Source organism: Haliotis rubra, unplaced genomic scaffold, assembly GCF_003918875.1.
Source record: "Haliotis rubra isolate DU_JTF1 unplaced genomic scaffold, ASM391887v1 Scf532, whole genome shotgun sequence".
In the NCBI taxonomy this organism is placed as follows: Eukaryota; Metazoa; Mollusca; class Gastropoda; order Lepetellida; family Haliotidae; genus Haliotis; species Haliotis rubra.
In genome coordinates, this window is record NW_025767227.1 from 473320 (window position 1) to 498023 (window position 24704).

General features: G+C 41.3%; 2 protein-coding genes and 1 long non-coding RNA gene across 4 annotated transcripts in view; all 3 read left to right on the forward strand.

Moving 5' to 3' along the window:
• Positions 1-1087: 1087 nt before the first annotated feature.
• Positions 1088-24704, forward strand: part of LOC124253115 (sulfotransferase 1C2-like) — a 28871-nt gene continuing 5254 nt past the window's right edge. The window contains exons 1-6 of one of the 2 annotated variants that reach the window (XM_046686831.1): positions 1088-1418; positions 1906-2084; positions 2212-2535; positions 4583-4686; positions 4772-4958; positions 5341-5979. In XM_046686831.1, coding sequence (XP_046542787.1) covers positions 1405-1418; positions 1906-2084; positions 2212-2535; positions 4583-4686; positions 4772-4958; positions 5341-5450 — 918 coding nt within the window. In that variant the 5' untranslated portion in view covers positions 1088-1404 and the 3' untranslated portion in view covers positions 5451-5979. Of the gene's footprint in view, positions 1419-1905; positions 2085-2211; positions 2536-4582; positions 4687-4771; positions 4959-5340; positions 5980-24704 lie in introns of those variants that run through there. The other variant, XM_046686832.1, reaches the window with a different exon arrangement.
• LOC124253117 (sulfotransferase 1C2-like) lies at positions 8584-15270 on the forward strand. Its single transcript, XM_046686834.1, has 6 exons — positions 8584-8831; positions 9222-9400; positions 9941-10264; positions 10622-10725; positions 12723-12909; positions 14572-15270. Exons 1-6 carry the CDS (start codon positions 8818-8820, stop codon positions 14679-14681), a joined length of 918 nt encoding a protein of 305 aa, XP_046542790.1. The 5' UTR covers positions 8584-8817; the 3' UTR covers positions 14682-15270.
• On the forward strand, positions 15350-16506 carry LOC124253125. Its single transcript, XR_006892104.1, has 2 exons — positions 15350-15732; positions 15845-16506. It is a non-coding gene; the product is annotated as an uncharacterized LOC124253125 (long non-coding RNA).

Sequence of the window (24704 nt, forward strand, 5' to 3'; positions counted from 1 at the left end):
TTGGTACCTCCTGATCTCTTGGCGCAGATAAGGTGAGTGCCCGGGTTCTCCACCGGGAGCACAGCCCTTCTGACACTCTGGGTAATGCAGAAGGCTGCAGTGTTTGGGAGCCTTCATATTCTCCGGACAGTTCTTGGTGGGTTCGACTAGGCAGTGTTTCCTGGGAGAAGTCCCATTCGCTGCCTGGGCTGCGTGTAGAGGGGGCGAGGTCCCTGAGCTGATGATGACAGTGCCAGTATCACCCGAACCCTCTCTGCTGCATTTTCATCTTTAATCTGTAAAACATAATAATAATAATAATAGTTCATTTATAAAGCGCATATTTCCATGCACAATGCATGCTCAAAGCGCTGATGTCAGGACGAAAAGGCTGTTTGGAAAAGGTGGGTCTTTAGCGATGTTCGAAAGGTTGAAAGTTCTGTAATTTCTTAATGTTGTTGGAGATGATTCCACTCTGAGACCGCAGCATAAGAGAAAGTTTTTGACCAAATTTAACTGTTCTGACTTATGGAATACACAGAAGATTATGTTTCTCGGAGAGGAGGGATCTTGTTGGTTTGTATGGAGAAAGGAGGTCGGACAGATATTGAGGTGCACTTCCAGAGAGACATCTGAAGGCGAGAATACAGAGTGTAAAAGTGATGCGCTGTGGAATTGGCAAACAATGGAAGTCCTTGAACATGTGTTTTTAACCGTTTTCAAATGGTGATAACAGGAATTTGCGAAAAGGTGAGTGAGTGAGTGAGTGAGTTAATATTTAACGTCACATCGGCAATATTTCAGCCATATCGTGACAAGAACATTTGATACTGAAATGAAATATATGTATATTATAAAAAACCGGCCGACGAAGGACAGTGCGAAAAGGTGAACGAATACACGCAGACAAGCTGAAAATAACGATAAAATATTATTATACTGTTTTGAACTAAGTAACTATTTGGAAACGTGTTCAATATCTTTAATACAAAAAGATGACTGAATGTTCTGCTGAGGCCTTAAATGTTGTCTAAGGGACACAACTCTGCACCGCGAATTCCTGCACAGTCATATCACAACACTGCACTTGTTTGCTATATCAGTAGTGTTCCTTTTTTTCAGATCAATGACGTGCATTTACAGCCTCTATAAGAGCGCGTCAGGTTAACGCTGTTAGCTGTTCTCTCCGTGGATCTCGGCTCAGTATCCCGGCCTTTGTGCTGTCCTGGCTTTGTCCCCCAGAACCAACACTTACACAGACGACGCTAGCAGAGCCAACAGCGATCAGTGTTGCTTATTAACAGGGAATTTGAACATTCGTTGGCACGATTCGTTCTTCAGGGTAGCAGCAAATTCACGCGAGGCGTACACAGTTGTCTGGTTAAGAAAATCAGTTGCAAACGTTGATCAAACATACTGATCAATATGGAAGGTCAACAGTAAGTATTTGTTACCTTCATTAGGTTTCTGCATCAATTCGGTGTTATTTGCTTTTACAACCAACGAAAAATGTTTCATACACGACGATAAACGTGTTTGTTTGTTGGACAACGACTTCATTTCCTCATCACCTGCATAGCTACTGTGTGCTTCAACCATACCGCATGAGGCGAGACCATCTGGCCATTTTGAATGGCACGAATTGGTCACGAATGTACATGGTTCTGTGGTTGATCATGGTCAGGCAATCGCTACTTTCAAACAAATGGAGCTAGCAAGGCAAATGTGTCACTGCCACTCACAGATCTTTCCGTCCTTGCAAGGTTTAAGATCTAGAACCCTAATTAGATGTAATATTGATACTTGGTTTGTAGGCACTATAGTCATGTTTATAATTAACACCAAGCAGGCTCCTTACACAAATGACCCAAACCTCATATCATTCAAAGTGGCGTTCATTCAAACCAAACCAGTGATTCTCCACAGAACTCCCGAGATTCTCGACTACCGGAATGCGAATGGTCATGGATGGTCCTACTACAAACATGACGGCCTTCTCCGGCCGATTTTCACCACCCCTGAAAATGACATGGAAATGATCAGAAAAGTTCAGAAACTCGAACTACGGGACGATGACATGATGATAGCGGCATATCCCAAATGTGGTAAGAAACTGCGAAAGTTTTGCAAGATTTCCTCAATAAATTATCTTTCTTAAAATGAAAAAAAAAGTTTTATGGCGGGAACGAATGTTGTTGAAACACGTGATGCTGTCTTTTCTGATCCCTCCAGGTACCCACTGGTTGTGGGAAATCGTCAATATGCTCAGGGCCGGTAACACCGAGTACAACAAAAAGTCGAAGGAGATGGCCATGTTGGGGGCGCCGAAGTCAGAGCGGGCTGATGAACTCCCATCACCAAGAATTCTGAACTCACATCTATATTTCCGTCTTCTGCCGGAGAAGATGGTAGAGAAGAAAATAAAAACCATCTTCATCATGCGAAATCCCAAAGATGTCAGCGTATCATATTATTGCATGATCAACGGAATGAAAACCTCGTTTAGGTTTGACGGGACATATTCAGAATATCTGAACCTGTTCTTTGAAGGGAAAAGTAAGTGATATGGAGGCGTGTTTGGGCTTAGAGCTGTGACTGCGCTGTCTGAATGTGAATCCAAACGTTGTGAAATGATGTTAAGTCAATAGGGCTTTCCAAGCTCCAACATGATACTCCCTGGCCACGGAATGGCACTGAAGAGCCATTGAATGTAGATTTATACTAACCAACATGCTGCTAACTGAATGCAGGTTTATACTGTCTGACATGCTGCTAACTGAATGTAGATTTATACTAACCAACATGCTGCTAACTGAATGTAGGTTTATACTAACCAACACGCTGCTAACTGAATGCAGATTTATACGAACCAACATGCTGCTAACTGAATGCAGGTTTATACTGTCTGACATGCTACTCACTGAATGTAGATTTATACTAACCAACATGCTGCTAACTGAATGTAGGTTTATACTAACCAACATGCTGCTAACTGAATGAAGATTTATACGAACCAACATGCTGCTAACTGAATGTAGAGTTATACTGTCTGACATGCTGCTAACTGAATGTAGAGTTATACTGTCTGACATGCTGCTAACTGAATGTAGAGTTATAATGGATGACATGCTGCTAACTGAATGTAGAGTTATACTGTCTGACATGCTGCTAACTGAATGTAGAGTTATACTGTCTGACATGCTGCTAACTGAATGTAGAGTTATAATGGATGACATGCTGCTAACTGAATGTAGAGCTATAATGGATGACATGCTGCTAACTGAATGTAGAGTTATACTGTCTGACATGCTGCTAACTGAATGTAGAGTTATAATGGATAACATGCTGCTAACTGAATGTAGAGTTATAATGGATGACATGCTGCTAACTGAATGTAGAGTTATAATGGATGACATGCTGCTAACTGAATGTAGAGTTATACTGTCTGACGTACTGCTAACTGAATGTAGAGTCATACTGTCTGACATGCTGCTAACTGAATGTAGAGTTATAATGGATGACATGCTGCTAACTGAATGTAGAGTTATACTGTCTGACATGCTGCTAACTGAATGTAGAGTCATACTGTCTGACATGCTGCTAACTGAATGTAGAGTCATACTGTATGACATGCTGCTAACTGAATGTAGAGCCATACTGTCTGACATGCTGCTAACTGAATGTAGAGTTATACTGTCTGACATGCTGCTAACTGAATGTAGAGTTATACTGTCTGACATGCTGCTAACTGAATGTAGAGTTATACTGTCTGACATGCTGCTGACTGACAATCAAGTTACAACCTGAATGTATATTTAAGCTGGCTGACTATGGTTTAAGCTCTGCTTCGTACAACACTGTCTAAATGTGGATATAATCGTTCTTTGATACTATTCTGACTGAATGTAGGTGTATAATCTCTGAAATGCTGCTCATTGAATGTAGGTTATTGGTTCCTATCAGGGAGTGGGCTAAAACTCTCTGATGGGCTACCACTTGAATTGGACTTAAGCCCTAATCATGGCTCCCAGATCTCTGACGCCTTGCTTTTGAGTCTTCAAATGTCCTGACATGTTGGTCTCTATTCGAAGTAATGCACTGTTAGAATGTAGGTTGACATTTTTAGCCGTGACTTACCCATGACGATTTTGCAGTTAAATTTATCTGCGGCTTCCCATCTTTGTTGTAAGCGGCGACAAAAGGGATGGCGTGGTCATGCAGGGTGACTTCACTTCAGTGTCAGGTGGAGAATCGCTTATTTCCAGACTGTCGTAGCATAGTTGAACTATTAAACAACAAAGAAATAACTGTTTGGGTGAATGTGCTTCGATGTGCTGCACTCTCTGAAAGTGGGTTAACGCGTTCTGATGTGATGGTCTCCGAATGTAGGTCTAAACCCTGACGTGAGACAATTGTCTGAAGTTTTGATCTTCAAGTATCTGACGTACTGAGCCTGAGTTGGTTTCGAAGCTCCGACATGCTGCTGGCTGCTCTGCTGCTTCCCTGCTTCAGTGAGTGCTGTCTGCAGTTCTTTTCAGATAAAAACCTTTGACTGAATATTTGTTTAAGACGTTTTTCTCCATCATTTCTTCCATTGTTTCAGTTCCCGGTGGAGCTTATGCCGACTACGTGAAGGATTGGCTGCAAGTGAAACAGGACAACCCGGATTTGCCTGTCTTGACACTGTTTTATGAAAACTTGAAAAAGGTTTGTAAATTTGTACTGTTAATAACCTGCTGGACCAGTGTCCAGGCTAAATAGGCATAACTGATAACCCAAATTGTGATTTTAGGATCCTGTTAGGAACATCAAAACGGTTGCCGACTTCATTGGGGTGTCTGTCAGCGATGAACTATGTGAGCAAATAGCAGAAGCGTGCAGCTTTAAGAAGCTGAGGACGGCAGACACAGACCTGAAGGAGCATGTGGTTACTGCACCCGAAAACTGGAAGGAAGGTCACAAAGGAATCTTCAGGAAAGGTGAGTATGAGATAAACACGTGGGTAAGAGACAGGTAAGTGAAGGTCTAAAGGATTATGTTGGTTGCTGTGTTGGTCAGTGTGGTACCAAGTATGTTCCTGGTTGTTGTGTGGTAGAATAGGCTCAAGTAATTCATTGAAAAAACTATTCTACCGTAGGTCATAAATTCACCTGTACATGGGGATTAATAAAGCACCACCTGAAACCAAGTGCTTCACAAACTATCTCAAATTCATGAATGACTTACTTACTTAAGGATTCATGTATTGCTTACACTAGGCCTGACTCAGTGTATTGGAAGACTCAGTCATATGTGCTGCTTGAGTATCCCATCTTATATTACTTGTAGTAGTTATGGACGTGTGTAATGTTGTTGTTTCAGGTGAAATTGGGGACTGGAAGAACTGGATAACTGTTGCTGAAAACGAGAGATTTGATGACGTCATTGACAGAACATTTGAAGGCACTGGCATTGTATTCACGTTTGAATAGATAACGGCTTATAAGGTGATCATGATATTGTCGTAGAACGTACATGCGAAATATCACAATTATTTGAGCATATCTGTGACTATTGATCTTAGAGAGATTTTGACCCGTGACTTCTGTATGAGAGTGAAAGACGAGGACTGACCCAATGTTATTTGAAGATGGATGACGATGAGTGGGTGCTTTGTGTTTTACACCGCCGTGAACAGTCCATCAGTTACATCAGGGCATGTAAAATGTTTGAGGAAAGCCAAATTGACGTTTGTCAAAGGATTTTACCACTTCAGTGAAACTACAAGCTAGGAAAATGTTCCCGTGCTCACCTGATCCACTCCTAATGCATAAATACATACTTTGATTTGTAAATACATTAAATGTTACAAAGAAAATTCTGCTTATATGTAGATTTACAGTGCATTTAGCACCATTAAGTACAACAATGCATGTATTCGGAAAAGGTATAGACTTCAAACGTGTTATTTTTTCTCTCTGTTCATCACGTGTAAAACATAAATAAAAACATACAAAATAATTGGTTTTACACGTCTGTTAATTTGGTTAGATAAGAGGCAATTAACGGGAACGGGTGGTCAGGCTTGCTGACGTGATTGACACATTTCATTGTATCCCAGTTCATTCTGTTCATCACTGGATTTTCTGACCCAGATTGGATTATTTACTGCCGTCATATCTCCGTGGTGTAGTGGTAAGAGCGTCCCCCAGGAGAGCCGAAGGTCGCGGTTTCGATCCCCGACCGCGTCATACCAAAAGACGTTAAAATATGGTACTTGTTGGTCCCTGCCTGGCGTTCGGCATTAATGGGTACATCAAGGACTGGTCGGCTTGGAGTCAGTATAATGTGTCTGAGTGGGGTATTCATGCTTCACTGCGGCACGGTATCTCAGTGGGCTAGCACTATAAAACCAGCTTCAGTCTGGGCTAGTACAAGCAGCCGCACATACACATACACTCACATGCACGTCGTCATATGAGCGAAATATTCTCAAGCACGACGTTAAACCCAATTTCACCTCACCTCACCTACTGTCGTCACATAGCTAAAAAAAAAGTAATGTCGGAAATAGAAAAAAAAATGTATTTTCTCATTTATCTCTACAATTTATGTAGTTGATATGTGAAAGTGTGAAATATCTGTTAAACTAAGTTCGGCCTAACTACAGTCTCAGTGGTAGAGAGATAGGAAACGGAGAAATGGACTTTACTGAAGGGAAATTAGTGCAGAAATGAGCAATGCGGTTTTTTTCTAAGTCCAAAAAGACTTATTTGGAACTGACCATGGCTTTATGCAAATTAGTGTGGGACGATATTGTATTACAAAGGACACTTTTGAAATGCCCAATTTGAAGTTAGACGTAGATTCATTATAAACGATAGCTGACGTAAAAAATAATAACTTTTATGCCGAAACTATTAAGGGTGTAGCTACCATGCAGTCTCACTGTCACTATAAAAAGAAACAGATAGGAGGGGTCGCCTCAAAAGCAAAACCTGGGGTCGGGCTTGGGGATAGAGATATCAGCTAAGATAAGATAATCCTTTAGGGCAATTATACTGGGGAGGTACACGGCACGTCATAACAATTACAAATAATATCCAGTCCTGCCGATCTTCTGGTGGTCATGCCACCTATATACTACGATGCGTTTCTGTGGTTTTCGGGGTATCATACTCTCTTACATATCTCAACATAAACTTTATGAAAGATAGACACGTAAGATGTTAATCAGTAGATGAGACATAGTCAACACACATGAAAAAGCACAAAATATCTTTGAGATGACCCCTCGTGCCTGTAGGCAGCACGTGCATTCCATGCCAGGTGAGTCGACAGTCCGTCGTCATACCTGGCTGAGCGACCTATTTGCCATCTATAGTCTGATCTATTGTTTTCAGCAGCTATTCGTATTTTTGCTAAGTTTTGCCCGATTTTACGAGTAAAAATGCTTTTCTGGATGTCGTATTACGCATCCCACTGAACGCCCAGTTAGGCCGAATTGGGTTATTTCGACATATGCTATTTGCAATTGTGTCAATTTTAGGGATACTTTACTATTATTTTTTTTTTTAATAGTATATGGTTGCGTTAGGCGTTAGACAACAAACAAGTAGTATGGTTAGAGGGTCATCGGTGTGACGAACGAACGCTTTAACCACTAGACTACCCCACGAGTTTTGATAATACTTTCAGATGAAGTGTATATCTGAACAAGCATCAAACACAGACTGATTGAGAGCGTTAATTGATATTCCAGTTAAATCACTGCACCAGACTGAATTTATGTCAGTAGGAAAACATAGAGCGTAAGGCAGGTCGAAGACGCTATTTTACCCCTGTTGCAGTCTAATGTAAACATATCATAGTTCACTATCGGAGCAACTCTGGGATTCAGACTGTTGACTTTCCACGTCGCTGTTTAATCTGTGTGCACCCCCAAGCTAGGCCTGCACGTAGACCCAGTCATGCACAAGATAAAACTGAGTTGAGGCACTTCAATGTTGTTAAAGTAACCTTTTTTTTTATAGTAATCGTCAGTGTCAACTCTGTCTAAGCACGTTACTAGGTCAACTCAACTTTTGGGACACCCCTTTTATGACCTGCGGTCATGCACGTGAATTGCGCTCTGAGCTAACCCGTAAGCTGTTACGTTTACTGCGACTACACCCCGTCTCTTGACATCAAAACAAACAGAAATTTTAATGATAGCTACTTAAGTAACTTTTCCCCAAGTGACCAACAAAGTTAAAACTATTTTCTTATTACGTCAAACGGGATCATAAAGATATACGTTAATGACATGTGGTCAACTGGTGTTATTTGGAAGATATTTCACAAAAGGGGTGTCCCAAAAGTTGACAGACTAGAGTCTTCTTCATTCAGTCCTTGGTTAGAGACAGTCCCAGTTGCATATTGCACATTGTGGTGACACACGTGTCAAGAGAGGTCCCAGTACTTTATTGCTTGTTGTGAGGACACGTGGGTTTGAACTTTACCACGATGCATTTAGATCAGCAGCAAGGGACGCAACTATGCACAACGAATATGCTGTACGTGTTTGTTATGTCAATAGCAGACACTTTTTCCAATCCATGATTAGCATTTTCAGCCTTGATAAGAGCGTGTCAGGTGGACTGAAATAGCTGTTGGGTGGATCTCGGCTCAGCACCCTGTACCTTGTACTGTCCTGGTCCCCTGGAACCAACACTTACACAGGCGATAGGAACAGTGCTACTTATTAACAGGGATCTTGAACATTGGTTTCTTCAGCGTACCAGCAAAGTCACGCGAAACGGACACAGTTGTCTGTTAAAGAAAGTCAGTTACAAGCGTTGATCGCACGTTCTAATCAAAATGGAGGGTCAGCGGTAAGTTCCTCTCATATTCTGTGTCAGTGCAGTGCTTTTTTCGCAGCCATCTTGTTTTTAAATGAGGCGAACTGGTCGTGACTGTACATGTGTTTGCTGCTAATCACAGGGGAAGTCATCGTTAAATTAAACATGGGCGCAAACAGAGCAAGGTACGCCTTCCATCAAACTGCACCCTCAGCTTGTCTTTCAATATTGTATTGATGTCATTTATTTAAATGCGACTGCCATTCAACTAAATGCACATTATTACGATTCTTGCGAGGGCTAGAATCCATGTATTGATTGATTTGAAGGCACCATTGTCTTTTTTGTAAGTAGCACCAAGCAGTTTCAACACACAAGTGATTCTAAACCATCATCCAAACCCAAATAAATGATTCTTTGTAGAACTCCTGAGATTCTGGACTACCGGAATAAGAATGGTCATGGATGGTCCTTCTTCAAACATGACGGCATCCTCCGGTCGATTAACACCACTCCTGAGGATGTCACGGAAATGACCCGAAAAGTTCAGAAACTCGAACTGAGAGATGATGACGTCTTGGTTGCAGCATATCCTAAATGTGGTAAGAGTGAGTGAGTGAGTGAGTTGAGTTTTACGCCGCACTCAGCAATATTCCAGCTATATGGCGGGGGTCTGTCAATAATCGAGTCTGGACCAGACAATCCAGTGACCAACAGCATGAGCATCGATCTGTGCAATTGGAAACCGATGACATGTGTCAACCAAGTAAGCGAGCCTGACCACCCGATCCCGTTAGTCGCCTCTTACGACAAGCATGGGTTACTGAAGATCAATATTCTAACCCGGACCTTCACGGGTTAAGATGTGGTAAGAAGCTGGATAATGTACTGTATGAAGAAGTAATCTATTCTGTGAATGAATGTTTTTGAAATCTGCAGTAAGCAGATGGTTCCATGAGACTAGAAAATCATGATCATACGTCAAGCAACGAGCTCAAACATCTACCAACCTTGCCTAGTCGTACCTGACTAGTGAGCTGTGCACTGTGTAGATCATGCTTGCCGAAACACAAATACCATTCAAACAGGATTTGATCCCAGTTCACTCACGTACTCACAGTGTGCTATTCCAATCCTTCCAGGTACCCACTGGTTGTGGGAAATCGTCACCATGCTCAAGGCCGGTAACTCTGAGTACAACAAGAAGGCTAAGGAAATCGCCATGTTGGGGATGCCGAAGTTTGAGCGGGCTGATGAACTCCCCTCCCCGAGAGTTCTAAACTCACATCTAAATTTCCGTCATCTGCCGGAAAAGCTGGTGGAAAAGAAGATACGAACAATCTTCATCATGCGAAATCCCAAAGATGTCAGCGTATCCCTTTTTAACCATCTTAACGGAATAAAATTGAGTTTTAGGTTTGACGGGACGTATTCAGAATTTCTGGATCTGTTTCTGGAAGGAAAAGGTGAGTAATACGCAGATGCTGTAACCCGCCTAACCCGCGCAGCCACCGCGACTTCCACAAAAAATGGAAGTCGGACAGCTGGTAGGCTTGACTGTTTGCTTTGTGTACCCCTCTGATAAGTGTACATTGGCACGGCTTCCATGAATTTTATTGCGATCAGGTGCCTGATTGTGTGCCGGCGTGTGTGGGTTCGAATCCCGGATGGGACTCAACCCCCCAAAAGTACTAGAATCTTTATTTTACTGAGAAAGTGTAATCCCAAATATAACTTATGTTACATTTGACCACTTTCTAAATGGCATGGTGTATCCATAGCTTTCGGACGTTATGTTATGTAAAATTCCATCGATTTTTCAGTGGCCAGTGGTGATTATGTCGACTACGTAAAGGATTGGCTGCAAGTGAAACAGGACAACCCGGACTTGCCAATGTTGACGTTGTTTTATGAAAACTTGAAAAAGGTTTGTACTTGACCTAGATGCCTTATGTCGAGAAGATGGTTATAATGGTTTGCTGGTTTGAAGATCTGAATGTAAACACTGGTGGTCCATCACAGTAATTGGTAACGCTCAGATGGAACATATAAATAACTCGAAATTTACATATATCTGCGTCATGTGCATGACATCTGTTGAGTTGCTCATTGATATGATGCGTGTGATATTGCCTATAATACCGTATCAAGTGCAGCAAGATCGATTATCAATTTCCTGATCATTTTAAATAACATGAGTACATATTTTCGTCTGTCTGCCAGTTTTCACGTGTATCCTTATATACTTAGCAGCAAAAAAAACGTCAGTACGAATTCAAAATTAGATAGACACTGTAATCAAATCATTACAGAAATGGACATAATAAGCGGATCAAAAACATGTTTTGTGTACTATATTTTGAGACATCAATGAATAACTCAGCACATTTTCAAGACATTACGTGAACGTTTGCAGTCCATTCAGACCCTCGACTTCAGTATCTAGTGGGACCACCACGAGCGGCAAAAACTGCAGCACAGCGTCTATGCATGGAGTGCACCAATCGATTGATGAAGGCCATTGGCACCTGGAACCACACTCTGAGAAAGGCCTGGCGCAATAAATCGGCTGTGTGCGGCCTTGGTATGACATTATTCTGTCTCCTCTGAATTTCATCCCAAAGATGTTTAGTTGGGTTTAAGGGCTAAGGACTAAGGGCTGGCCACTGCATACTGTTGACACATGTAGGAAGTCCTGTGTAGCTCTGGTAGTAAGGGCCCGGGCGTTATCATGCTGGAAAATGTTGTTCCGGTGACGTGCGTAATGTGGTATGACGTGGGGTCTGAGAGCTTGGTCGATGTAGCGCACCGCTGTGATGCCGCCTCCTCTCCCTGGACCAAGGTTCTGGAACACCACAGGACCCACTCTCTGATTCAGGCCTATTCCATCCCATACCATGATGCTTGCACCTCCCCATGAGTCTCTTTCCATAACACATTGGTCTGAGTAACGCTGGCCACGTCGTCGCAATATTCTTGTTCTGCCATCTGCAGTTTATACGCAGTACCGACCTCATCTGTGAACAGAACAGTTCTCCATTGCCTGTATCGCCAGTTTGGGTGTTGTAGAGCAAACTGTAGACGTTCACGTCGATGACGAAGGGTGAGGATAGGTCCACGGTAAGGTCTACGGCAATGGAGGTTCCCGCTGTTAAGACGTCGGCGTACTGTATCAGTACTGATTGGTCTTCCGTGTGTTCCCACTGTCTGGCGTGCTGTTTCGGATGCCTGCATGAAGGGATTCTGTACACAACATGGCGGTCTTGTCGTCTTGTGGTCACCCTTGGTCTGTACGGGGGCGATCATTTGTGGTGTTGGTGGCCCGGAAACGTTGTTGCAGCCTGTAGATGGTCCGAAGTGATTGGCAACGGCTTGTGCAGTGTGGCCAGCTTCAAGTCTTCCTAGCGCCTGGTTCCTCTGAGCTTTCGTGAGTCGCGTTATCCTGCTGACGTTGTAATGTGAATGTTTCAACCAGGTTTGGGGGTGCAATTTATAGGGTTGGTCCTTGTGAACAGCACGTGCAGCATGAGTTGCATGAAAAACACGGAGAACACCATACCATCTCCGAGATCAGGTTGCGGTTTCGAGACCATTTCCTCGGTTCCATTCTGAGTTTGGGAAGGAATGTCTTTGCTCAGATAAAGTTGGAGATGTTGTCAAAAATATACAATCAAAACATTAAATGAGTTTACAGTTATCCGTTTCTGCAAAGGAACATTCCAAAGTGACGTTCTTTTGCTGCTTAGTATACATCTTTAGTTAACTGTCCTGGGGCTTATTTGTTATTTAAACTTTCGTTTACCTATAGTATACTGGACTTTCCATAATTCTATGTTTCTTCAGCGGCAATAGTACTGTTAATTACTAAGGGTAAGCGCGCTTTACATTTGTTCGGGATGACAACGCTTATTTGGTTGATTTTAGGATCCTGTTAAAAACATCAAAACGGTTGCCGACTTCATTGGAGTCCCTGTCAGTGATGAACTATGTGAGCAAATAGCAGAAGCGTGCAGCTTTAAGAAGCTCAAATCGGCAGACACTGAAGTCAAAGAGCACACCACTAATCCGTTGAGCATGTGGAAGGAAGGTCGCCAAGGAGTTTACAGAAAAGGTGAGATTGTCATAGTTTTCCACGCGTCCTTCATACATTAAATAAGGAGCAAGGATAGTGTAGGTCCAAGTACTAATACTGTAACTTGTTAGACACACGTCGGTTAGAGTAGGGCCAATTATAATGTTGCTGTATGTGAGACATACGTGGGTTAGAAGTTTAACAAATATTTTATGACGGTACATGTTATTGAAAACTGGAAATATCACAGACTAGTTACCACGTTCAACTATGATGTTACTTGATGTGAGACACACGTGGGTTAGAGTAGGTCCAGTTAGGACGTTTCTGGATGTGAGACACACGTGGGTTTGAGTAGGTCCAGTTATGATGTTACGTGTTGTGAGACACACGTGGGTTAGAGTAGGTCTAGTTATGATGTTACGTGTTGTGAGACACACGTGTGTTATAGTAGGTCCAGTTATGATGTTACTTGTTGTGAGACACATGGGTTAGAGTAGGTCCAGTTATGATGTTACTTGTTGTGAGACACACGCGGGTTAGAGTAGGTCTAGTTATGATGTTACTTGTGAGACACACGTGGGTTATAGTAGGTCTAGTTATGATGTTACTTGTTGTGAGACACACGTGGTTATAGTAGGTCTAGTTATGATGTTACTTGTTGTGAGACACACGATGGTTAGAGTAGGTCTAGTTATGATGTTACTTGTTGTGAGACACACGTGGGTTATAGTAGGTCTAGTTCTGATGTTACTTGATGTGAAACACACGTGGGTTAGAGTAGGTCCAGTTATGATGTTACTTGTTGTGAGACACACGATGGTTAGAGTAGGTCCAGTTATGATGTTACGTGTTGTGAGACACACGTGGGTTATAGTAGGTCTAGTTATGATGTTACGTGTTGTGAGACACACGTGTGTTATAGTAGGTCTAGTTATGATGTTACTTGTTGTGAGACACACATGGGTTATAGTAGGCCTAGTTATGATGTTACTTGATGTGAGACAGACGTGGGTTAGAGTAGGTCCAGTTATGACGTTACTTGATGTGAGACACACGTGGGTCAAAGTAGGTCCAGTTATGATGTTACGTGTTGTGAGACACACGGGGGTTAGATTAGGTCCAGTTATGACGTTACTTGATGTGAGACACACGTGGGTTAGATTAGGTCCAGTTATGATGTTACGTGTTGTGAGACACACGATGGTTAGAGTAGGTCCAATTATGATGTTACTTGATGTGAGACACAAGTGGGTTAGAGTAGGTCCAGTTATGACGTTACTTGATGTGAGACACAAGTGGTTTAGAGTAGGTCAATTGATGACGTTACTTGATGTGAGACACACGTGGGTTAGATTAGGTCTAGTTATGACGTTACTTCTTGTGAGGACACACGTGGCTTAGAATTGCATAAAATCTGTAGATATTTTGAGGTCGCAGTCATACATTTCTTACGGAAGGGCTCATGAATACATATGAATGTATATTACAAACTGATTTTCAGTAGAGTTTGACACAAAATATAAATAACTTGATCTGAGGAAGTTTTGTGACACTGACAAATTACAGAATTGTTTCTGTGTTACTTACTTCAGGAATTACTCATGAATGACGTACTTAAGGAGCTAGTAATGTATTACTTACTGACCTTAAATAGTATCACTCACCTTTGAAATATATGAAATATATGTGCTGTTTCAGGTGAAGTAGGGGATTGGAAGAACTGGATAACAGTTGCCCAGAACGAAATATTTGACAACGTCATTGAGCGCCGATTTGAAGGAACAGGCATTGTATTCACGTATGAATAACGGTTATATGGTGATCATGGGGTTGTGGACACTGAATGCCAAATATCATCCAGGATATATCCATGAATATTCATCTCTAAGCTGTATGTTCATGTCAAACCACAGAGTTTGACCTCTGACCCTTACAGGTTATTTGGCTGACACTGAAATTGAGGTAAAGTTAGGCAGAATCAATCAATGTTGTAACAAGATGGATGACTGAGTTTTTGTGTTTGTGTTGTGCCATGAACCATTATCCGATTTATATACCGTTACTTGTTGGCTAGAATCAATCAATGTTGTTCCAAGATGGATGGGTGATTGAGTGGTATTTGTGTTGTGCCATCAACAGTTATCCATGTTATATACCCGTTACATGTCAAAACAAATCTAAGGGAAATATAAGTAACTGTATTTACAATGTATTTACCGGTATTTGAGTTTGAAACTGCATATATTAAAAAAGCTATGTCCTTGAAGCTAGTATTATGTGTAAATGTTCGTAACACGTGAGCAAAGCATAAAACAATCTATGAATGTATTATGTCTGTAAATATGGATTAAACTGACAAAGTTTAACAATTATGTTATGAAACCCCTGTCATAAAATATATAATATTGTCTTTATATCATGTTTTTAACATGGTATAAACTACTGAATAAACAATTGATATTGATTAAACTATTAATATATGTTGTTGAAAACTGGAAATATCACAGACTAGTTACTACATTGCACTATCTTACACCTGCCAAGGGTCACGTTGATAACGATCATAGGACACAATCTGGGACGAGTATCTGTGAAGAATAGAAGCAAGGTGCATTACGTTTATTTATAGTGTATGTTTATATCTTACCTGCCAGGGGTCACATTGATAGTGAGCATAGGACAAAATCTGGGACGAGTTTCTGTGCAGATAATAGAAGCAAGGTGCATTACGTTTATCTATATTGTATGTGTATATCTCACCTCCAGGGGTCACACTGATGACGTGCATAGGACAAAATCTGGGACGAGCATCTGTGAAGCTAATAGAAGCAAGGTGCATTACGTTTATCTATATTGTATGTTTATATCTCACCTCCTGGGGTCACGTTGATAACGAGCATAGGACAAAATCTGGGACGAGTATCTGTGAAGCTAATAGAAACAAGGTGCATTGCGTTTATCTATATTGTAGGTTTATATCTCATGGACAAATCACGCGCGTGCCACATATACGTTCGTGGCATACTCTCAACTGGCCATCGATACTTCGGTCAAAGTAAATGACATAATCTCAAGGTCACAATATGAAGGTTATTGTAAGTTTTGTCAGTAAATGGAATAGGTATATAATACGGACGACAGTCACAAATCATTCGGTGGTTGTCTGGTAACTTCATTCATGTTTGTAATTTTACTATCTTCTACTTTGATAAATCTTTACCATTTGTTTCTGTGTTAACTTTAATCTATTGTACATATCTTTAGACCCTTGGCACTACCTTCACGTGTATGTGGAACGTGGCATCCTTTCACATATTTCTGTTTAGGATTATTTATTTAATACTGAATAACACTTCGCGGTTTTGTGACTTATAGATTGTATAGAGTGTGTCGGGTACCCTAACTACTAGTATTACATTACGTTGTGGGCACTCTGCTGTTTTGTGACTGTATGGATACCCACTGTATTGAACTATTGTATTACGTTGTGATAAATGCGTAACGAATCTACATGTGATGTTTATGTACTTTGAAAGCTGATTGCGTTGTGAACATGTTTTAAGAATTAATTATTGACTGATTATGTAATATAAGATCCTGTGACTGCTGAGTAATAAACTCCCCGTTTATTTACTCGTGTTGTGTTGTGTGGGGGTTGGTATTGTCAACCTCTTGCCTAGCGAGCTGATTCCCCAACACTCGCGTTTTAATAAGTGTACAAATCAAACTATACTGAACCACAAAAGAAACGTCTTACCGATAGAGTTTCTTAAAACACAAAATTTACTTCACTCTAACAAACAACAAAACAATCAAAACGGAGGATTGAGTTCAAACTTGGCAATTATGGTTAACACATTTTCGGGAATCACATTTAGAGTTCACACAAACAAAATCACCAAAAATGATACCATTAAGATACCGTATGTGGCCTCCATGGGCATCGATGAAAGCGTTGCATCGTCTGTACATGGAGTGAATTAGCCGGTTGATGAAGACTACAGGCATTTGGGTCCATACTCTGCGAAATGCCAGATCGATTCCAACCGCAGTTGTCAGCATTGGCTGGAGGTCATTCGGTCTTCTTTGAATCTCGTCCCAAAGGTGTTCTGTTGGACTTAAATCCGGACTGAGTGCAGGCCACTGTAGGGTTTGGATGTGATGTTGTCTTTGGAAGCCCAATGTTGCTCTGGCAGTGTGGTCACGAGCGTTTTCTTGCTGGAAGATGTGATTTCTGTGACGTCCAAAATGTGTTACAACATGGGGTCTTATGACTTGGTCAGTATAGCGAGCATCTGTCACTTCATTTCCTCACCCTGGACCGAGATTCTGGAACACCACGGGGCCAACTCTCTAGTTCTCTAGACCGATTGCACCCAACAACATGATGATTGGAGCACCAAACGAGTCTCCTTCAACAATACACTCATTGGAAAACAGTTCCCCACGTTTTCGCCATACTCTCACTCTGCCATCGGCTGTCGAAACACAATATCGGGTTTCATCAGAAAAAAAGCACAGTTCTCCATAATCGATAACGCCAATTTTGATGCTGAGTTGCCCATTGCAGTCGGCTTTGGCGGTGACAAGCGGTGAGGACAGGAACACGATATGGTCAGGAACACGATATGACAGCAGAGGTTTCTTCCGCGCAAACGTCGACGCGCTGTATCGGCACTAATGGGTCTGTTGTGACTCCCGAATGGTCTGGCGTGCTGTTTCCGTCGCTCTGGGGAAGCAATCCTGCAGATGGTTGCGCACAGTCTGTCGGTCTTGATGTTGTGATGTTTCTGGAGGTCGCCCACTGCGTGGACGGTCTTGGATGCTGTTAGAAGCCAGATACCGCTCCTGCAGTCGGTAGATTTTCTTAACATGATGCAACACTGATTGTCAAGTGCTGTGCACGTGCATTTTCATTTTCACGAATGTCAAACGGAGCCTTTTGTCATGGTGCGATTGTACCGAAGGTCGATATGCTTTTCATCCAGAAAGCACACTGATGTTGGTATTTAACTGTCAAATTGGCAATGATTGTTAACAAAACGGCCACAATCGTGACGAGAACATATTTGATTTTGAAGTGGAATATATGTATATTATAAAAACCTGTCGACGAAGGACAGTAAAACAACTAGAATGTCACAATTAGAATTAAAACTAGCGTGGAAAGTTTAAAACTAATAGCACTATTGGGACAATACAATATAAAAACAGGCTAGAGATCGCCAACAACAGAAGGTAGATCACCATACTAGGGATCAGAGGCTTGAGACCTTGGACTATTGCTCCACATAAAGTAAAAGTTCACTATTGAGAATCTACAAAACAAAACAAAGGTTGATAACTCTCCATATTATTGCGAGTGATACACTGCTAATGCACAGGTGATCAAGTAACCACTAAACTACAATGTTGAAACATATTCAGTTGGAGTGCAATTTTCATTTCAAACACAAAAACGTGGAATATTCCAGTGCATTATCGGTTTATGAGAACACAATGTTTCTGTGCCATTTTACCACCAAGAATTTAGATCAGCAGTAATGTTATATGTGAACAGTTAACGTGGGTTGCTGACACATTGGAAATATTTCACTGGAGAGTCCGTTTTCTGTCGGATCGTCTTAACTGATGCTTGAAGCAATTAAAATTCTTGGCGTAACAATTGATCACATTCTCCACTCGTCCAACCCACCTACTCCTATGGGTATGGCGTAGAGAAGCGAGAAAACATATTCAACTGGCATTCCACATACCACCGTCATAAGTTTTCCGGGTGCCCAACGGACGCAAGTCTGCACAGCGAATATACTGCACTTGTTTGAATAACAACTTGAATAACGTACTTGTTTCTAGATCCATGACTTGCATAAACAGCCTTGATAAGAGCGTGTCAGGTCGACTGGATCTAGCCTCAACATCCTCGCGTGGAGAAGTCCTCGCCCTGCTCCCCTAGAATCAAAACTTACACAGTCGACACGGACTGTGCTACTTATTAACAGGGAACTGTAACATTGGTTGGGACGGTTCTCTCTTCGGAGTAGTAGAAAGTCACGCGAGGCGTACACAGTTGTGTGTTGTAAAAAGTCAGTTACAAGCTTTGATCACACATACTGATCATTATGGAAGGTGAACGGTAAGTACTTGTTCCTCTCATTATTCTGTGTCAGTGCAGTGCTTTTTCCGCAGCCATCTTGTTTCTAAATGAGGAGAATTGGTCACGACTGTACATGTGTATGCTGCTAATCACAGGGAAGTAATCGTTAAATTTAAACGTAGGCGGGAACCGAGCACGGTATGCATTCCTTGAAATTACAGCAGCAACTTGTTTTTCACTATTGTACTGATGTTCATTTATTTAAATGCGACTAACACTCAGCTAAATGCACATATTACGTCTATTGGGAGGGCTAGAATCCATTAAGTCCAAACCGAAGTTCGACATTATATTGATCCTTGGTTTGTGGGCAAAATAGTCATTTTGTAAGTAGCACCAAGCAGTTTCCTCACACAAGTGATTCTAAACCGTCATTCAAACCCAACCAGTGATTCTTTGTAGAACTCCCGAGATTCTGGACTACCGGAATGAGAATGGTCACGGATGGTTCTTCTTCAAAAATGACGGCCTTCTTCGGACGATTGTTACAACCCCTGAAGCTAATATGGAAATGCTCCGTAAAGTTCAGAGACTGAAACTTAGGGACGATGACGTCTTGATTGCAGCTTATCCCAAATGCGGTAAGAACCCAAGCTAAACAATGTACTGTACAAATGAGTAGTCTGTGAATGAATGGAGGTTTTAACTTCCCAGTAAATAGGTGGTTCTTTGACACAAGAAACTCATGATCTGGTGTGGACCCATCAGTCTACCAACTTGGCTTAATTGTGAGCTTAACTGATTTGTGAGCTGTGCACTGTGTAGATCATGCTGACCGAAACACAAATACCATTCAAACAGGCGTAAGCCCCAATTCACCCACTTACTCACACAATGCTGTCTATTCCGATCCCTCCAGGTACCCACTGGTTGTGGGAAATCGTCTCCATGCTCAGGGCCGGTAACTCTGAGTACAACAAGAAGGCTAAGGACATCGCCATGTTGGGGGCACCGGAATCAGTGCGGGTTGATGAACTCCCCTCTCCAAGAGTTCTGAACTCACATCTAAATTTCCGTCATCTGCCCGAGAAGATGGTGGAGAAGAAAATAAAAACAATCTTGATCCTGCGAAATCCCAAAGATGTCAGCGTATCTTATTATAACCATCTCAACGGAGTAAACATGAGTTTTAGGTTTGACGGCACGTATTCAGAATTTCTGGATCTGTATCTGGAAGGAAAAGGTGAGTGATACATAGATGCTGTTACGTTATCTTAAGCTTTATGGTAGTAACCATGGCGTCGGGTAGTATTTATGCTTATTTATATGTTTATATCAATCTGAAGGCATAATTGCTATATTTAATTAACATTTACAGAAAATAGCAGATATAATACTTGTCCTTGTCTTCAACAGTAAAACTTAATCTACACAGTGACAGGTTTAAGGTGCCACAATTCGCTGTGAAATTTGTGACCGTGAGCTTGAAACCGGTCATGTTTATAGTCTAGCTAGCACCATACCCGTCCTCGAGGTTTTCATCAGGGTGGAAACATCTGGGACCTGTATCACTTCGGGCTTTCGTCCCTCGTTTAAGAAGGAAGCCGTGAGTCGACTGATGTGGCTTTCAAACTCTCCCATGCAGTTAATGACCAGATTCCAAAATCCGTTTGATGCCTCTCAATGCGACCATTTACACGTAACATTTCATAAATGACAACATATTTAGCCCAACTCTAAAGGGGGTTACTGTTACCTGAGGGTAAATATGTCAAAAGAAACAATTTATGCCCTTCTGCGGTTATCCTCGATTCTACAACGCCTAGCTTCTCGAAGTGTGCAATTTTCATGCAAACAGCAACTTACAGCAACAAGTTAAAACGAGAGCCCAAGTGAGATGGGATATTCAAGTACTAGTACATAGCATCTCCATTGAGACTACATCGTCCCCTATTTCGGCATCTCGGTAAGAAGCTGACCAGATGTGGGTTTACCGAAATGCTCAGTCTGAGGTATAGAGGGTGGGGCTGCTGGTGTTGGGACCTTCTGTCACTTTCTAAATCCATCAGATATATGTGCTGTTGTCTTTGTGTGGGATGGAACCTTCTGATGAACTGCTGGCTGAATATTGGTTCACATATTTAGACAAGTTGTTCCGTAAATGTGCTTCAAAGTTCAATTGAATAATTGAATGATCTGACTTGATGCTTCCTGGATGCAGGATCATATGTACCGATTTGTTGTACTGTCCCAAGATGGGTTTCATTACTAACATCCCCTTCCTGAATGTAGGGTTTAAAGGCCCGTGTGTACTATAGTGACAATGTGAGTTTAAACGCTCTGAGTTATTCTGCCTGAATGTGAGTTTACATGCCCTCATGCCCTACTTCATGAATATGAGTTTACATCCTCTGATGTATAGTTTACTGAATGGGGTTTTCAATGTTCTGACATGCTGCATGCATGCTGTTTTAAACTCTGTGACCTGCTGCTGCCAAATATGGCTTAATCGAGGTTGCTTGACTGAAGGTGGTATGGATATTTATCTGACTTGTTGCTGTCGGACTGTAGGTATAAACACTCCCAGGGTCTGCTCCGTGAATTTGGACTTAAAGGCTCGTGTTTCTTTCTGAATGTGGTTTTGACTGCTCTGATATGTTGCTGTCTGAACATAGGCTTTTAACTCTCTCTCCCGTAATTCCCTGTCAGAATAGGCTTTTAGGAAATCTAGCAAACTTTCATGCTGCTCCCGGAATGTGGACTTGAACTGCTTCTTTAAAACGGTGGGTGCCGCTTTCCTGTGTAAACGCTGGCTGATTGTAGATATTAGTTCTCCATTAGCACTGCTCATGGAAGTCGGCTTAGATGCATACAAATGCTACTGTGTGAATGTCGGTTCAGATGCCCTGAAGTGCTGCTGTGTGAATGTAGGTTCAGACACGTTGAAGTGGTACTGTGTGAATGTAGGTTCAGATGCCCTGAAGTGCTACTGTGTGAATGTAGGTTCAGATGCCCTGAAGTGCTACTGTGTGGGTGTAGGTTCAGATGCCCCGAAGTGCTACTGTGTGAATGAAAATTCAGATGCCCTGGGGTGCTGCAAGATGAATGTTGGCTCATATGCCCTGATCCTGTAAGGTGTTTCTGAATGTATACTTATACTCTTTCAGATGCTGCTGTGATGTGAACTATATGCTCTTGGCTTGAAATGTTGCGCTGTTACATCGTTCCTCCATTCGTTTTACAGACTCATGTGTGTGTGTGTGTGTGTGTGTGTGTGCGTGTGTGCGTGCGTGCGTGCGTGCGTGCGTGTGTGTATGTACACACACGCGCACACACATATACATATACACACATGCTATATAAATTCCCTTTCAGTAAATGTGCTGGTCTGTTTGTACACACATGCTTCTTGAAAAATATAAAGAAAATATAAATATAAAGAATATAAAAAAACAAAAAAAACAAAGAAATATAACCTTATATGTTTATGACGTTACATAAATGATCCCTTCCTGTTTCAGTTCCCTGTGGTGATTATGTCGACTACGTGAAGGACTGGCTGCAAGTGAAACAGGACAACCCGGACTTGCCAATGTTGACATTGTTTTATGAAAACTTGAAAAAGGTTTGTAGTTGACCAAGATGCCTTATGTCGATGGTCAAAATGGTTTGCTAGGTATACGGTTTGAACATCTGAATGCAAACACCAGTGGTCCATTACAGTAATTGATGACGTTCAGCTGGAACATCTAAATACACTCGAAGCTGGTATATAACTGTGTCATGTGCTGTGAGCTGCTCATTGATGTGACGCTTGTGATATTGCCTATAATACCCGTATCAAGTTTAGCAACATTGATCATCAATTTCTTGATCATTTTAAATAACATGAAACACGATTGTATATTTTTGCATTTTCGTTTTGGCGTGCTGCTGCCACAGGGTTTAGTGTCACAGGGCCCAGTGTTTTGTCAGTTTGCATTTCTCGTTTAATACTCTAGTAGTATTTGGAAGGTATATAATTAGTCCTTTAGGTGCACCATTATATGTCCTCAGTTAACTGGACTGGGGCATATTTATTATTTCAACATAAGTTGACCTTTAATTTATTGGACTATCCATAATTCTATATTTCTTCAACTGCAATGGTACTGCCGGTATAACATTTGTTCGGTAAGAAAATCCGAATTTGGTTGATTTTAGGATCCTGTTAAAAACATCAGAACAGTTGCCGAGTTTATTGGAGTCTCTGTCAGCGATGAACTGTGTGAGAAAATAGCAGAAGTGTGCAGTTTTAAGAAGATGAGGACAGCAGACACAGAGCTGAAGGAACACCAATTTAATGTGCCCGAAAACTGGAAGAAAGGTTACAAAGGAATCTACAGGAAAGGTGAGTTTGAGATTAACATTTCTCGTTGACAGGACACACAAGAGTAAGAGATGGTCTAAAAAATTATGTTGGTTGGTGTGTTGGCTAGTGTCGTACCAGGTATGTTACTGCTTGTCGTAATCATCATCATTTTATTCACTCACTAACGCCAGTAACGGTGGTACATGAGCATATATATATATTAACCATGGTAAAAAGACACAAGATGGCTATATGCATTGATATTTGTGTACAGAGTATTTTAACCTTATTGATATAGAGTATATAAAAACTGTACATACATACATGATTCTAATATGTTAAACGAAAAGTCTTGATGGACATAATTAGCAACTTTTTAAGATGACGTTTATAAAGTTGGATAGGTGTTTCAGTTCGCTAAGGTTTTGTGTTAACATTAGTCTTTTACATTTTTTCAAATATGGCCAGACATAATTGTAACTATTAATCAGCTGCACCCGCTGTTGGTGAAGAGCCTCGCACTTCAGTAAGTAGTGAAACTCGTCACCAACAGCAGGTGAGTTACACAACTGACAAACTCGTTCTTCCCTTGGAATTGCTAGATATCGGCCTGTCAATCGGCATCTTATGATTATTAAGTCTGAAGCGTAGAATTGGGATATTAATTGATTTAGGAAGATAGAGGGGTTTTCAAAATTTGGCATTTCCTTTAAAAGTCTGTAGTATACGCCTTTTGAACTTGAATTAATTTCTGAGAGCCAAGATTGGTGAAATTGATCTGTTAGTGTTGTATTAACCATTGAAGCAAGCCATGATGTTGAGCAGATTGATGGGTTTTCAAAAATATATGAGAGGCCACATTTATCGAGAATTGACTTGATAAAAGAAAACTATGTATTATTTTTTACAGTATCTTGAATATTTATGGAAATAAAAGAATAAAGAACCTGGGACAGTTTACGCGATTGCATACTGCTTGCAAGTTTATGCCAGAAGGAAATAACTCTTTTATAAATAGCTATGTACAATGGACATCTTCCAAATTCACCACAAAGCATGAACGAAGGAGTAGAGGTTTTGAGACCAGCCGCCAATTCTAAAAACTTAAGGTGAACTCTTTCAACAGTAACAAGATTTTCATGACCTCATACCTAACAACGATACAGCTGTATCGGGACAACCATAACGTCGAAAGCTGATAACAGACAATCAATTGTAAATTAACATTCCTAGCCTTCTTTAATAGGGAGAACATTGGTTTCGTTGCACTTTCTGACAAATTCTTAATAACTTTTATAAGTCGCCTGTTTCTATGAAACTTTATACCAAGATACGTGTAATCGTCCACTGTACTAAGACATTTATCTCCGAATTTAAATGACG

Coding starts and splice junctions, on each gene's coding strand:
- LOC124253117 (XM_046686834.1), top strand. Junction 9,401..9,940: donor TGCAGCATATCCTAAATGTG/GTAAGAGTGAGT, acceptor CAATCCTTCCAG/GTACCCACTGGTTGTGGGAA. Junction 10,726..12,722: donor TTTATGAAAACTTGAAAAAG/GTTTGTACTTGA, acceptor GGTTGATTTTAG/GATCCTGTTAAAAACATCAA.